At 53.1% G+C, this 14589-nt stretch overlaps 1 protein-coding gene across 3 annotated transcripts in view; it reads left to right on the plus strand.

Annotated features, from left to right (window-relative positions):
• Positions 1-14589, plus strand: part of RGS9 (regulator of G protein signaling 9) — a 51766-nt gene that overhangs the window by 14076 nt on the left and 23101 nt on the right. For 2 of the 3 annotated variants that reach the window (XM_036268377.1, XM_036268378.1), the window contains exons 8-9: positions 175-256; positions 6355-6417. In XM_036268377.1, coding sequence (XP_036124270.1) covers positions 175-256; positions 6355-6417 — 145 coding nt within the window. Of the gene's footprint in view, positions 1-174; positions 257-6354; positions 6427-14589 lie in introns of all 3 variants that reach the window. The other variant, XM_036268376.1, reaches the window with a different exon arrangement.

Below are 14589 nucleotides of genomic sequence, written 5' to 3' on the forward strand. Positions count from 1 at the left end.
GGAAATGTCAGGGGGACACTTTGCAAAGTATGTGATTGGCTAACCACCGTGCTGTCCACCTGAAAGTAATACAAAATGATATTGAATGCAAACTGTAAGAAAAAAAACTCATGTAACTATTAAAAATCTAAAAACCACACACACACACAGAAAGCACGGCTTTTGGCTTTTCAGGACCGGAAAGGAGAGGGATAAAGCAGACAGGTACGCACTGGACTGCCAGGAGAAGGCCTACTGGCTGGTCCACCGATGCCCGGTGAGTGTCCCCTTCCCCGCCTCGGTGTCTCCTGGGCCCCCACCCACCAGCGCTCACCGCGCCTCTTGCTGGCTCTGCTCCCTCTGCGGCTGGAGCTGAGGGAGGCAGGGGCTGCTCAGGGCTGAGTCTGTGTCGAAGCCGGTGGGCTGATGGGCTCTGCTCATCTGGTGGCCTTAGGACCCTGTGAAATTCCTTAAGCTGTTAAACCTCATTAAACCTGAATGAGTTTGTTTTTTTAAAGGGCTAGGCTGGCCCTGGCCGGTTTGGCTCAGCGGTTAGAGCATCAGCCCGTGGGCCAGAGAGACCCGGGTTTGGCTCCCGCTAAGGGCACGTACCTCGGTTATGGTTTGTCCTCAGCCCCGGTTGGGTCGTGTGGGTGGCAGCCACTCGATGTGTCTCTCTCACGTCGATGTTTCTCTCTTTCTCTTCCTCCCTCTCTCCCTCTATCTGAAGATAAATGCAAAAATGTCCTTGGGTGAGGATTAAAAGAAAAAAAAAAAAAAAAGGACTAAGCTGTTGTGTGTGTGTAGCCAGGATACCTTGGAAAAGAAAGATAAGAAGAACGAGAACACGGGCTCCAAAGCATATAAATAAAATGCTGTCGAGAACTGACACCTGGCCAAGTCACGCCTTGAGTCTCTGCCCCCCCATTCTGGGGCCTCGCGGTGCTGCGCCTCCTGGCTGAGAGCGCCTCGCAGCTGTGGCCGTGGGGCGGCCGCGCCTGTGATGTAACTGTCACAGCTCGTCACGGGAATGGTGGGCTCATTTCTAGCACCAGGAAGCAGGCTGTCACCGCCGCCCACGGGGGTAACTCTGCTGCCTCAGTTTACTCCTGTGTCAGACCCGTGTGCTGCCTGTGGGCCGTGGGAGGTGTGAAAGGCGTTCTGAAAAGTGAAGCGTTCTCCCTCTTCCTCCTCTGGGTTTAGATGACCAGAGTCTCAGAACCAGAAAGCAAACTGGGGCAGTCATGGTGCCAAAGCTGCTGGCTTTCTGAACTTCAGGCCCATCAGACTTTGGCCGTTTTGCTTATTTTCTTTCTACACTCAAATATCCCACAGATGTCCCATCTTGGGGGCTTTGGTTCGGATGCCCTGTTGCCAAGGTCAAGGTCCTGGGGTTGATCTCCAAGCAGCTTGTTTGGTTTTGGAGAAACCAGTTGACCAATGCCCAACACGGGTGCCTGGGGGCCGGAAGAGTGGGTGACTGAGCCCAGGGTCCTGGAGAGACGGAGCCAAGCACCCACCTCTGCATTGGCGCTTGGGAGTGAGTTGTCTGTATGAGAAGGGAACCAGACATTTTTCAGCCTGCATTCAGACACCTGTGCCTAAAGAGGGAGCCGTGGCGAGGAGAAGAGCGATGGCAGATAAGCTACTTGTTTGGCAAGATGCCCTGGTGCTTGGTGGCACTGGTGACCCAGGGGACCTGCACCTTGCAGGGTGGGGAAGGCTGTGGTGCGGGAATGACAGTGTGGCTGCATCCCTTCCACAGTGACGCAGACGGGCCCTGTGCAGGATCTGCCCGGTCTCCTCCTCCCCAGGAGACCCGTGGGGAACAAGGAAAAGCAGGTTATCCAAGTTCTCCCCAGTTCTCTTGGGGTAATCGCTCAGCCCCCACGCCAGGAAAATGGCTGAGTGGGTCTCTACAGTATGATTCAGAAGAACCTAAATTTGACAACGTGTCTCTGTGATGATGGCTTTCACCATCCCCTCACACACCTCCACCACCTCCCACATTGCCCCCACTTTCTCCACTGCCATCTGCACCATCACCACCCTTGACACTGTTGCTACCATCATCATCATCATCATCATCACTGGAGACCTGAATGAACTTTCAGTGTGCTGGGCACTGCCCTGGGCATCGTTCTGCAGTCACTGTCTCACTTTGTCTGTGTGGGAGGCAATATTATTAGTGCCATTTTGGTGACAAGGATGCGGAGGCTCAGGGAGGCTGCTGATTGGCTAGTGAGTGCCAGCGACTCTGAGCCCACAGACTGCACGGCCTCTCCCTCTTAGTCCTCTTAGTCCCGATACTCTCGCCTCCCACGACTGTGTCCCAGGGTGTCTCGGTGCATTTAAGACCTTTTGGTGACCTCCATGGTCATTCGAGCGTTGCCACCCTAACAAATATGCGGCCAGGCTCCCAAGGTGCCCGGCCCCTCTGTGATAGCCCTGGGGAGCCAAGTTCAGAACGAGGCTTTGAAGTACTGGAAGCAGCTGTAAAGTATCCCTTGGACACAGAACTCTTCACATCCATTGCTCTCTTACTGTTCCCTGGAGTGGAAACCGGACCTGCCGTCAGAGATGAGGCCACAGGGCGCCTGGGTCCGGCTTTCTCCAGTGGCCCGAGAGCACTGGTTGGGAACGCGTCCTGTTTGGAGAGCGTCCCGTTTGAAGTCTGTCTCAGCCTGGAAACTGAGCAAACCCAGGAAGCCCAGGAGCTTAGGGACTGACGGACTGTCTCCCAGAAACCCAAACAGACTCAGTGCACTGGGGAAAGAGCCAGCCAGGCAAACAAAGCGTCTGTCTCTGTGGAGTGCAGAGCAGCCAGCGTGTGGGCCGACTGGAACCCATTGCTGTGGGTGGGACGTGGCCTGCAGCTGCCGAGTCGTCTGTCCGGGAATCTGTGAAGCCTTCATGGGGCCCGCCCGACTCTGTGCCCGCGGAGCAGTCAGGTCCTGGGCATAAAGTAACAGCTAGAAGTCATTGAGTGCCAGCTGCGGGCCTGTGGTAGGCTCTTGGCACAGATGGGCCTATACCTGGGACGCTGCTGCGAAGCCGGGAGAAGCATCACCCCATTATCCAGAGGGGAGGTCGAGGCTCAGGGAGGTCCAGTCGCGTGCACAGACGGACGTGTGCTGAACGGACGCCAGGCCAGCGGCTGTGAGAGGCAGGGGTCCTGCCTCGGATCGAGGGTCTGGGAACACCGCTTCATGGGAGTGTCATTCTAGCCAAGATCGGCTTGGAGCCGACTTCCCCCACCCTTCCGTCCAAACCGCTCTCCCTCTTTCAGCCTCATCTCCCTTTCCCCGGTTTTATTTCGTGTATAAAATTATTTGGGGTTTTATTGATCATTTCTTTTCTGGCCCATGCACCGAAAGGGTCTGGACTGAGAAGGAAGAGCGGGGCGCTGAGAAAGAGAGGGGAGTAGGGACAGGAGGGACATGGTGGAGTGTCACCAGGGAGTCACATCGGCTCCCGCCCCGCCCTGCTCTGGAATGCCGGTTCTGGGAATGTCGCCTCCTCAGAGAGCAGATGTTAGGGCTACAAAGGGCCTTTCCTAACCTGAGTTATGAAGAACTGAGCACGTTGCCTCTTTGGCTTATGCCCAAGGGATGTCGTCATGCCCTGCTGTGCACAGTTCCTCCGGAGGGCTTCCTGTGCGGGCACGGGGGTTTCCCAAACCAGCAGAAGCAGAAACCCTGCTGAGTCTTGAAGGCAGGGCGCTGAGATGCAACCACAGCTCTATAGGAGCAGCTGAGATGCATGCAAAGGCCGAGAGGGGGCAGGAGCCTGGGCAGCCAGGGGGGTGTCCCTGGCCCTTCCGTAGAGCTGAAGAGAGCGGGAGGGGGGGCACTGGCCAGGCTGGAAGAAGACTAGGGCCCATGGGGGGCTGTCTGTCCTGGGCAGCTGGGGGCAGCCTGGTGCTGATTACGGTTATGCAGGCCCCCCTGAGCCCAGGGCGCGAGTTCCTATCAGGGCCAAGTTCACGGGGAGCAGTCGGAGAGCGAAGTCAAGACTCAAGGTGATTGCATTGGAGCGTGCACGTGTGAGGATGTGTGCAAGTGAGTATGCGAGTGGGTCTGAGTGTGAGAGTGTGAATGAGAGAGTGTGTGTGTGTGTAAATGAGAGTGTGTGTGTGAGATGTGAAAGTGGTAAGTGTGAGTGTGTTTGAGTGTGTGTGAGTGTGTATGTGTGAAGTCTCTCTTCAGGCAGGCTGGGGGACGTCTCATGCCAGACAGAGGGGCATTTCCTAGAACCCACCGTGGGCAAAGGCGCCGATCCCGACGGCCCCTCTCCGCCCCTCTTGCCCCCGTGCCGGGTCAGAGCTGCTGAAGGCTTGGACTTCTGCGCTGCCCTTCATGGCACTCGTGACAACTGTAATTCATCATTTGTGTGATTAACTGCGGAGTGGCTGCCTCCTCCAGGAGCTCTGTTGGGGGTGCCTGGAGGCAGGGGCTCTGTCACGTCCGCCGCGGGCTCCCCAGGGAGGAGCCCAGGCAGCCATAGGAAGTGGCTGCTCAATCTGTCGACTGAGGTCCACATGCAACAACCAGGGTGAGGACGGCCATCGCCTTGTCCTCCCCCCGACTTCCTACTTGTGTTTTCTCTTCCTTGCCGAGGCCGTATGCCCAACATTTGCCCCATGGCGCCTGCTGAGCTAAGTTGCCAGGTTTAGGAAATAAAATACAGGATGCCTAGTTAAACTCGAATTTCAGATAAACAGCCAATAATACATGCCCCAATATTTTGATACTTATTGTGTGTTTATACTAAAAACATAGGGAATATATTTTTATGTAAAATGATATAATCACAATAGTTATTGTTTATCTGAAATTCAAACTGAACTGGGCATTCAGTATTTTATTTGGCAACCATACTTCTGAGCGAAAACTGTGACCGATCCTATTGACGAGGCTGACTCTAGGGAGAATGCACAGCTGCTCCCGCCTCTGCTCCCGGAGAGTCACCCTGGGTAATCACACAAGAACTTGAAGGTGCCTGGTGCCAAACCAGCACAGAGGGAAGTGCAGGACCCGAACTCTGGCCTCCAAGAATTGAGAGAGACCAAGCAAGATTGGCTGGCCTGACAGAGAAGGGAACTGACGAAGACAGACCTGCCCGGCTGGTGTGGCTCAGTGGTTGAGCATGGACCCTGCACCAAGAGGTCGCTGGTTCGATTCCCGGTCAGGGCACGTGCCCAGGTTATGGGCCCAATCCCCAGTGTGGGGCATGCAGGAGGCGGCTAATCGATGTTCTCTCTCATCGATGTTTCTATCTCTCTGTCCCTCTCCCCTCCTCTCTCTCTAAAATCAATGCGGAAAAAGAAATTAAAAAACAAACAAACACTGAGACCCAGCTTTGGGCCAGGCCTCCACACACAGCCTTAGAATGAACACAGCCCTTGCTCTGTAATAGCTGCCTTCTGCCCCACCTCATTAATCTCACACGAGCCTGGCAGGGAGGAGAATCGCCGCTGTTTCTCAGAAGGGACAGCGTGTGCAGAGAGAAGTCATGTCTAGGACCTTCCTCTTACCTAGGAAGTGGCAGGACTGGGACTGGATCCCAGAGGCGCCTGGCTGAAGCTGGACTCTCCAAAGCACTGCACTGTAGGGAGGGGAAGGAGCAGCATGGGAGGAGTTGGGGGTCTCATGTGTTCATCCCAATGAACTCTTACTGAACTGAGTGTTATCCATCCATCCATCCATCCATCCATCCATCCAGGCATCTTCCCATCCATCCATCCATCCATCCATCCATCCATCCATCCATGCATCTTCCCATCCATCCATCCATCCATCCATCCATCCATCCATCCATCCATCCATCCATCCATCCATCCAGGCATCTTCCCATCCATCCATCCATCCATCCATCCATCCATCCATCCATCCATCCATCCATCCATCCAGGCATCTTCCCATCCATCCATCCATCCATCCATCCATCCATCCATCCATCCATCCAGGCATCTTCCCATCCATCCATCCATCCATCCATCCATCCATCCATCCATCCATCCATGCATCTTCCCATCCATCCATCCATCCATCCATCCATCCATCCATCCATCCAGGCATCTGCCCATTCATCTATCCACTCATCCTCCCATCACCCACCCACCCACCCACCCACCCATCAGGGCATGCATGCATGCGTCCATCTCATTGTACTAGATTCTGGGGGTGCTGTGGTGGTGGAACAGCCCTATGAAGCTCACCAGTTCACCTAGAGGGTCTTACACACCCTCGTATCTCTGTGGACTAGGCCACAGGCCCTTCTCAGCTGTCTCACGAGTGGCAGCTTGGCTAAGACCCAGTTAGAAACTGGACGTGCTCCCGGTAGTGGTCCTTATGTTATTTTTATTCCATTCAGCCAGGAATGAACAACGTATTGGACTACGGCCTGGACCGGGTGACCAATCCGAATGAAGTTCAGGTAAACCAGGTAGGTTGCTGCTGCATACTTTGGGCAGGGCCTAGGTCAGGTTCTTAGGCTGGGAAGCTGTCCGTCTGTCTATTGTCTAGTTGTGTCTGGTAGGGCAATGATCTCTCCCCTCTGAGGCTGCCAAAGAGAGGAGGACTCTGGGCTCTGTGACATCAGTGTTGGGGACAGGGAGGCCACAGCCAGAAAGACAGACGTGAAACAGAGTGCAGGTCAGAACAAACGGAATCTGGATGGCTGGTTTTCAGACTTTCCTGAGTCACTTCTGCCTTTGAGAATCTGATGAAAGTTGTGAAGGTATTGTCCCCAAAGAGGCACAGGTGACACTTTGCATACAGTTTCAGCCAGTTCCCTGAAGCCTATGGGCCCCAGGCTTAACACCCTCGAATCAACTTTGGGTTTAAACCTTCATCCGCGCAACAGGCCCTGGAATGTCACACTTTCTTTGCATCTCAATAGGGTGGTGGGATCTTTGCAAAGATTCTCCCACACTTTCATTTCAAAAGGACCCTTCCCCCCAGTACAGCCTCCATTCATGATGGATGGCCAATTTCCTGTGATGGTTCCTTATGGAAAGAAATGCAGTTCATAAGCCGTTGAAACTGAGCTTCTGGTTAGGGTTTCTCAGCCTTGGCACTATGGGTTTGAGCTTTCCTGTGCATTGTGGTATGTTCAGCAGCATTGCGGCCTCTGCCCACTGGACGCCAGTCATATTGTGCTTTTCCTTGCTCACTTCCCAGTCCTGACCATCAAAAATGTCTCCAGACACTGTCCCATGGACCCTGGAGGACAAAATCGCCCTGGTTGAGAACCACTGATCCCAGTAAACCATCCTAAACCCCACTGCAACTAGTTTTAGGTGGTTTCATTGGTTTCTTTCTACTGCTGTCTTTGAGGAGCAAGGGGTCAGTGACCTTTCTAAGCTTGGGTGATGCCTTCAGGCCTGAGAGGGAGCCAGGAGGGGTGTACCGGGGAGGAGGGAGAAGGAAGTCAATGGGTAAAGAGGAAGAAGCAGGAAAAAGGAGGCCGGGAAGCAGCTGTGTGACGTGTACTCTGCCCTCTGGGACCCAGAACGCAGAGTAGCTGTGGGACTTACCACGCCCAGTGCTGAGACAGATGCCCAGGTTGAGGGATGGAGTCCGTCTGGAGAGAGGCTTCGCACCCAGAGGGCGTCACCTGGGGATGGGCATTGCCAAGTCCCTGGTCCACAACTCAAAGGACCCTTCCTCTGATACACGGATGGCACCGGCCTCCTTCCCCAGCCGTTTCCACGTTCCCCTCCTTGTCGCGTGGTTGCCATGGAAGCAGAATCATCAAGGCAGATCCTGAACCTGGCTGGAAGATTTGCTTTTTTTATTTTTATTTTCTATGGGTAGCTGTCGGCCCTGGAAACCTCTGCGGTGTGGAGGAGGGGAGGGCAGAGCTGGGAAGCACAGCGCCATCAACAGGCTCGGAGCAGAGGGTGCCGTAGGGCTCCAAAGCCCACATCTGGCAGTTCAGCCCCGAGTCAGAGAGCGTGGGCAGAGGGCAGTGTCGGCCGCGCCGATGTTGGACACCGGGCTGCTTTTACTTTTGTTTACCACGGTCTTCTCTGTCTCTCTCTCTTCCACCAGCTCCCTTTCTCGTGTCTGCCTGCTGGCTGGCTGTTGCGAGAGTTAAGAAGAATCAAGGACCGTGATTCTCATGCAGGCGGGCCCTCCCTCCCGTCCCCCCAGCCGGTCCAGCCAGTGCCCCATCAGCTGTTAGGGATACAGGCTGCGGCTGGGCTTGATCTGTTAGCAGCATTTCCCCAGTTCGACTCAGTGTCCCCTGTTTTCGGGGTTTACCTGCCTGAGAGGAGGGGTGGTGGGGAGGCGGAGTGTCTGAGGGGCCCGGGCAGAGCAAGGGGTTTGGATTTTTGTTTCCTGTCAGAGAACACACGGTGCCAGTTTGCAGAGATTGGCCATTGCCGAGAATTAGTAAATTCTTGAAAACACAGTCATTTCCCTTAAATGAAGGCAAATACCCCAAAAGAAATGAACACACCATTAAGTGTAGGAAAGGAGGTTGCTAGGTTGGCAGGTGTGTAGGGTACCCTGGGTGACCCACTTCTTCAGCCTGGTGGCCGCTGGTCGGCATGCCAGCCCAGCCAGGGGCACACCCAGAGAGTGTGCCCTCTCTCAGTCCTGATGGCTTGAGGCTCCTGGGGGTGCCAAGCATGCACAGCCCCCCACTTTCCCTTTATTCCAGAAAGCATTTGGCCGTGCAGTGAGACTGCGTGGTGGCCAGCAGTGGGGTGTCCCTGGCTGGCCCTTGCTTTCCCGGCCCCGACAGGGTTTCCGTGGTCGCTTAGTGACGAGGGCCACTGCGGTGTGCTGAGGACAGGCTGTGTGATCAAAGCCTCAGTTTCCTCATCTATAAAGTGGGAGTAACAGTAGTTCCTTCTGCAGAGGATGAATTGAGACTCTTATGTGATGTGTCTAGAATGGTGTCCGACACAGAGACCTCCACAGACAGAAGCTATTGCTGCTTCTCTAATTGTCAGCATGCTGCGAGAGAGACTATTTAGGGATCCCCGTAGACCCTAGAACCCATTTTGGGGGGCACCTCCTCTCCTGTCCTTACACCTTCTCATACTCCTGCCCCAGCTGGAGGCGGAGGGGAGAAGGGCCACACCGATGTCAGTCTCTGCCTTGTCCGACAGGCAGCTGCTGAGAACGGACGTGCACACTGGAGTCTGGGTAGAAGACCCAAGTCTGGCTCCACAGTATTAAATGCTGTGTTCAGCAGAACCCTCAGCCTGGAGCCTCCCGTAGGTGACAGCTCCCCATACACTGCCTCCAGCTGGGGACACACAGCTTTCTCTGCATGGTTCCCGGGGGACCGCGAAGGCCGAGAAGGGACAACCCTCAGGGCTGACATTCGCTGACAGCTCCTGGCATGCCAGAGGCACGGGGCTGAGAGCGTCACACCCAGTCACAGCTCAGCGAAGACTCACAGCAGCCTAGGAGGTCACGGCTATTGGCGTGCCTTCTTCACAGCTGAGTAAGCGTGTCAGCCAAGACACGTGGCTCGGGCATGGGGAAGCTGGGATTTGAACCTCAGCTCGTGGGCACCCCAGCCCAGTTCATATTCCGCCCCATGTGTTCTCCTGTCCCTCTGTGGCTTCTAGGAGCGTTGCTGGATTTCATGAAATTCTCACAGCAGCTTGGTGGGAGATGGCACGTCAGGTCCATTTCTTTGCATGGCAAAGCAGAAACAGAGACGCTGAGCGGGTTGCCGGAGCTGGCCCAGCCTGGATTTGGATTTAGGTCTTCCCAGTTCTATGGCTCTTGCTGTCCCCTCATACCACCACTTTCCCTCCCTCCCAACCACACCCTTGGGTCCTGCATCTGGGGCCAGTTCCACTGCAAGTGACTTGTTCCTGGTCCATGGCTCCACACTCAGAGGGCCCTGTCCTTGGTTTAATGATCTACTGTCACCAACTTAACATTCTTTTTTTAAAAATTTTTATCCTCACCCGAGGACATTTTTGCATTTGTCTTCAGATAGAGCGGGAGGGAGAGAGGGAGGAAGAGAGAGAGAGAAACATCGACGTGAGAGAGACACATCCAGTGGTTGCCACTTACACGACCCCAACCGGGGCCAGGGACAAACTGCAACCTTAGCGGGAACCGAACCCGGACTCTCCCCAGTCCGCAGGCCGACGCTCTAACCGCTGAGCCAAACCGGCCAGGGCACCACCTTAACATTATTAATACTTTTGTTTGTCTGTTTTTGCACAAAGGGCCCTGCATTTTTATTTGCACCATACCCTGCCTAGTGTGTAGTCCGCCCTGCGTGTGCCTGAGCAGGAAGTACGGAGCCAGACAGGTACCGCGGAGGGTCGCAGCCTTGACCCCTCGCCTCCGTGCACAGCTGGCTGCCTGCCTCCCAGCGCATCTCTCCTGCTTTGCACTCACCTCAGCTCTGAACTTCCTGCCTTCTGACCTTTGATTCTCTCTCTGCTCTCAATGCCTGTGTCCCCTGATTCCTCAGGGTTCGCCCCCTCTTGGGTTTTGCTCCGTGCTTGCCCTCCCCTCCCCTCTTGGTTTTGGCTGCCTGATCCCAGGGTCCTTACTTGTCCCGGTTCTGGGCTCCCGCCCTTCTGTCCGCAGTGGCCCGAGGGTCTGTCAGGTCAGGGCCCGACCCCTCCTGCCCTGTGACGATTGTCTGCAGCCTGTGTCCGGCTTTCAAGGCCAAACAAGTCGGCCACCGAGCTGTGTAAACAAGCTCCAGCTCTGTCCCTATTTGGGCAAATCTGCAAGCGGAAAAGAATAAGTTAGAATTCCAGGAATGCAGAGCATTTGGAGAGTCCTTAGATGGAGGATCTTACTGTACTAAGGATGTCACCCAGATGAGGGCTAAAGAAGTGACCTCATTCCAGGGGGCCAGCTGCTGAGAAAGCAGGGGATTGGTGCGTGAATCCCAGGGTGGGAAAAAAGATGTTATTTCCTCTTTTATCATGAGGTGGTTTACTTCGAATTGCTTAGAAGTGTGTGTGCGTTTCATAACGTCACTTTATTTTAAATTTGAACGTTTCTTATGGACTTTGGCTAAGTAATACTTTTGATAGGTTTACGAGATTTGGCAAATACAAATGCAGGATGCCCAGTTACATTTGAATTTCAGATAGACCACAAATAACTCTTTGAGAATAAGGATGGCCCAAATATCGCACGGGCACCTGTTTTCTCTTGCAAGTAGGGCCAAAGCCATGCCATGCATGTTCTCAGCAGCGGCATCTGAACCCCAAGTCACTGGCCACCATCTGTTGAGTCTACATTATACCAGCAACTGGTCTATTGTCTCATTTAATTCCTTGTTTTTCTATTTCCTTTTACAAATGAGAAAAAAAAAAAAAAAAAAGAGGCCTTGAAGTGCTGAAAGACTCATCCAAAGTCATGTCACCAATAAGAGACAGAACCAGGGTTTTGACCTTGGTCTGATCCCCAAATCCAGTCTTCCTCCCACCCCACCTCCCCGTCAGATTTTCTCTCGGTCTGTTAGAGAAGTCCATAACCTTTGCCTCCACGCCCTGATATACCCACACACCCCTAGAAGGACGGAGATGCCCTCTGTGTTCATCTACAGGAAGCTGATCCTATGGACAGCTATTTTTAAAGCTAGAAATAAGTGCGAAAGTCCACGCGGACACGCCAAGGTGGAGGTGGGGAACCTCAGACTCAGTGAGTCCTATTATAAGAGCGCTGGCTGAGGCCCGACTCCCAGAAGCTAGCTGGTGATTCTGGGAATCTGAAACCCAACAGCAGACCGCACCACTGAAGCAGGGCCCTAAAAGGGTAATAACATCAAATGAAGTGCATTACAATAGGAAACGTTTTTGCCCTGGCCAGTTTGGCTCAGCGGTTGAGCATTGACCTGCGGACCAGAGAGTCGTGGGTTCAGTTCCCGCTAGGGGCACGTACTACAAAAAAAAAAAAAGAAAGAAAAGAAAAGAAATAGGAAACATTTCAAACCCTGAAGACTGAGATTTTGGACCCAGAAAGAAATATTTCAGGCCAGCGTCAGACCACAATAGGTAGACTAGAAACAACTTGGCAAAGACTGTTCTCCGTGGAGCCTGGAGGACATCAAGGCAGACTGAGAACCTGGCTCATTGTGGCCATGATGCCCACTCAGGAGCCCCGTGGCCACAGAACAGGCCGACAGGAAGTCGGGTCGCAGGCACTTTGAAGGAGGGTGCTCAGGATGCTGGCTGTGGAGCACAATTCTAGTACAACTGTGATCCTGACCATCATAACTGTCTTCCCCACTCCCCCCCATCGAGGTGTTACTGACAGGTAACACGTGTAAGTTTAAGGTATACAATGTGATGATTAGATACATGTACATAGTGCAAAATGTTACCACAGTGTTAGTGAGCACCTCCATCACCTCGCATGCTTATGATTGTGTGCGTGCGTGTGTTGATGACATTGAAGATCCACACTCTTCACAACTTTCCAGTCTACAATGCAGTGTTGCTAATTATAGTCGCATGCTGTGCGTTAGATCCCCGATCTTATTTATCTTGAAGCCGGGAGTCAGTGTTACCAGCAGTAGTGTTAATTAAAGGGTTTCCTGTGTTTGTGTTTCGTCTCGGCGTTGGGGCTCCAGCTCTCTTTTTGTTTGAATTTTACTTCAAATGGCGGGACAGAGTCATTCTAGTTTGCATCGTCCTCACTTCAGGGCGAGGAGGAAACAGGGCCGAGAGCAGCTATTTTCTGTTTCTCATGGATCCATCCTCGGTTTCGCGAAGGGCAGATCTAGGTTCCAGTCTTGGCTCAGCCTCTTACTGACCAGATGTTGAAAAAGTTGCCCAAAACCTATGACAGTCTCCGCGCTGAATGTCGGAATAGTGAAACCTCTCTCCCTTACCGGGTTGTGAGGGTCCCAAGAGGCGTAAATTACTTTGCACTAATTGCCAAGTGGTTCTTGTTACCCAACCGTGCGGCTTCCCCTTTGAGCAGAGGGCACAGACCAGTAGGTACCGTTTTTGATCCGTTTCGGCAGACTCTAACAGAAGAATCTGACTATATTAGGTTTGTATGCAAATCTGCTGTGGCCCCAGGGTCTTTTTGTACTCGGACTGCGTGTCTTCTAAAACAGTGTCTTATGTTGAGACAGAATGGGAACAAATAATCAGTGTGGTTGCCAGCATATTTGGAGCATTTGGGTAGTGTTTTCAACTTTTTAAGTAGAGAAATCGTCTATTAAGCTTAGAATAGATCTCCATTTTGTTCAGGTCTCTGAGCACACGGCGGCTGTCATATATGTAATATTCACTGAGTATCTACTCTGCACCGGGTACTGTGCCAGGGAAGGCAGACATGGTCCTTCTGTTCCTAAGGGTGCCGAGAGGGTAATGTGTATATGAAGCAAAGTCACACACAAATAAATATATAATTACAACTGTGATAAATGCTGTGAACAGGAAGTCAGGGTGTGTGTGAGCCCAAAACAAGAGCCCCACCTGAGCTTTACCTACCTGACTGCCTCTCTCCACCTCCCCACCCCGGAAAAGGATTTCCGGTGAAAAGCAATTACATAAAAGCAATCGGACGAAGCAAACTAAAACCCAGTATGGATGAGAAAGGAGAGACGAGCCTGTGACATTCTAGATCGGACCCTCCTGGCCCGCACGCCCTTGTCAGTGGGCTCAGGGGCCAGTAGTTATTTGGCTAACTGGCTAAGGAAAATAGTGTCTTCCTTGGTCTTTTGACTCCATTCCAAGTGAAGACCTGGTTGTGTTGAGCAGCATGGATATAAGCAGCCAGGGGTTCAGATGATCAACTAGAAGTATACGAGTCAGCACCAGGCAGCCCCTGGACACAACCAAACTTAAGAAAACGGAGATTGGTATCCCCTAACCTCCAAGAGTTGCAGAAAAGTGGGTACCAAGGAAGCATGGGCAATTGTAGAAGATTTTAGTTGGAGTCAGGTCTGACCGGTTTCCAGAAACCCAAACCCAGAGTCCCTTCAGGAGCCGTCTTTTCTCTGCCATAACTGACAACGCCGGGAGGCTGCCCTGCTCATGCCCCGCGTGAACCTGCTCCTCTGAGCTCGGGGCCTGGCGTGGTCGCCCACAGGGTATGCAGCTCTGCGACTCCGCGTTCAGGGCCTGCTGGTCTGGAGTCTTGTATTTTTTATTTTCTCTTCGAACTGGAGTCTTTTAATTGCATGCTTTATTTTTGGCAATGTGACGTTTCCCCCACTTGTGGTATCGGTCACATTGTTACGAGTGCCCCACGAATGACTGTCACCATTCATTTGGCTCCCTGCCTTGTGAGAAAAACAAACACACACTCAAGCTGGCTCCCCATCTTTCTCTCATTCCATGGCAGGTGGTTCTGTAGACACAACAGTCGTGGGGACCAATCCCACACTCAACCTTTTTTGTTTTTAATCCTCACCCGAGGACATTTTTCCCTTTTTTGTTCAGATAGAGTGGGAGGGAGGGAGAGGAAGAGAGAGAGAGAGAGAAACATCGACATGAAAGGGACACATTAAGTGGCTGCCACCCACATGACCCATCCAGGGCCGGGGACAAACTGCAACCGAGGTACGTGCCCTTAGCGGGAACCGAACCCGGGACTCTCTAGACCGCAGGCCGACGCTCTAACTGCTGAGCCAAACCGACCAGGG

This window comes from Molossus molossus, unplaced genomic scaffold, assembly GCF_014108415.1.
Source record: "Molossus molossus isolate mMolMol1 unplaced genomic scaffold, mMolMol1.p scaffold_m16_p_19, whole genome shotgun sequence".
Lineage (NCBI taxonomy): Eukaryota > Metazoa > Chordata > Mammalia > Chiroptera > Molossidae > Molossus > Molossus molossus.